This window comes from Capra hircus, chromosome 15, assembly GCF_001704415.2.
Source record: "Capra hircus breed San Clemente chromosome 15, ASM170441v1, whole genome shotgun sequence".
Lineage (NCBI taxonomy): Eukaryota > Metazoa > Chordata > Mammalia > Artiodactyla > Bovidae > Capra > Capra hircus.
Genome location: NC_030822.1, coordinates 35,490,480 through 35,491,986, shown reverse-complemented (window position 1 = coordinate 35,491,986; position 1,507 = coordinate 35,490,480). Strand labels below are relative to the sequence as shown.

The 1,507-nt window shown below is 48.2% G+C and overlaps 1 protein-coding gene across 1 annotated transcript; it reads left to right on the top strand.

Annotated features, from left to right (window-relative positions):
• On the top strand, positions 264–1,232 carry LOC102187417 (olfactory receptor 52B2). The gene has a single exon (XM_005689790.2). It carries the CDS (start codon positions 264–266, stop codon positions 1,230–1,232), a length of 969 nt encoding a protein of 322 aa, XP_005689847.2.

Sequence of the window (1,507 nt, the reverse complement as noted above, 5' to 3'; positions counted from 1 at the left end):
TGGATGCAGGGTGAAGCCTCTATTGATTCTTGAAGAGTGATCGCCACAGAAGCTCTCCCTGCAAATCAAGCACCAAGGGTCAGAAGTCATTTCTACACCCAACTGAGCATTGTCTAGGAGATCATTCCCCTGCAGAGTCCCATGGTTCAGAAACCAATGCTATCTTTTGTGATCTCTGATGTACTCAGAGGTGCTTTCTGTTTCTATGTCTTTCAGCACACTCAACCGCTTCTGTTATTATAGAGGTGATCCTGAAGTACATCATGACTCACACCAACTTCACCCTCTTCCACCCTGCAGTTTTTGTCCTACTGGGCATCCCTGGGTTGGAGGCTTATCATGTTTGGCTGTCAATACCCTTCGGCCTCATGTATATCACTGCAGTTCTGGGCAACAGTATCCTGATAGCGGTCATCATCACTGAGCGTAACCTTCATGAGCCCATGTACTTCTTCCTCTGCATGCTGGCCATCACGGACATCCTGCTGTCCACCACTACTGTCCCCAAGGCCCTAGCCATCTTTTGGCTCCATGCTCATGACATTGCCTTTGATGCCTGTCTCACCCAAGTTTTCTTTGTCCACATGATGTTTGTGGGGGAGTCAGCCATCCTATTAGCCATGGCCTTTGACCGGTTTGTGGCCATCTGTATCCCCCTGCATTATAAGACAATGCTAACATGGCCTGTGGTGGGAAGAATTGCTGTGGCCATTGTTACCCGAAGTTTCTGCATCATCTTCCCGGTGATCTTCTTGCTGCATCGACTGCCTTTCTGCCAGACCAATATCATCCCGCACTCCTACTGTGAGCATATTGGAGTGGCCCGCTTGGCCTGTGCTGACATCACCATTAACATCTGGTACGGCTTCTCAGTGCCCATTGTCATGGTCATCTTGGACTTGATCCTCATCACGGTGTCATACTCACTGATCCTCCGAGCGGTGTTTCATTTGCCCTCCCAGGATGCTCGGCACAAGGCCCTCAGCACCTGTGGTTCCCACCTCTGTGTCATCCTCATGTTTTATGTCCCCTCCTTCTTTACATTATTGACCCACCGCTTTGGACGTAACATACCTCGACATGTCCATATCCTGTTAGCCAATCTTTATGTGGTGGTGCCCCCAATGCTCAACCCCATTGTCTATGGTGTTAAGACTAAGCAGATCCGGGACGGAGTAGTCCACCGGTTCTTTGATATTATGGCTTGGTGCTCTGCTTCCTCTCTGGGCTAATGGTTTCCTTTGACTCCTCACTCCCAGCTTTACCAAGGAAACTAGGTGTGAAGCACAGAGATTTCCTGGACTGAGAGAGCTTTTCCTTCCCTTCCTCTCTCTCTTCCTTTTTCTTCATCTTCCTCCTGGATTTTTCAGACACTCCAAGCCTCCTATCTCTGTACGTCTATTGAACCTTGTGCAGATCCCAAAATGTATGTACTGAGTTATTATGGACTTTTATTTGTACCACTACTTGACTGTAAAGTCTTTGAAATCAGAAGAGTGTGTGTCAT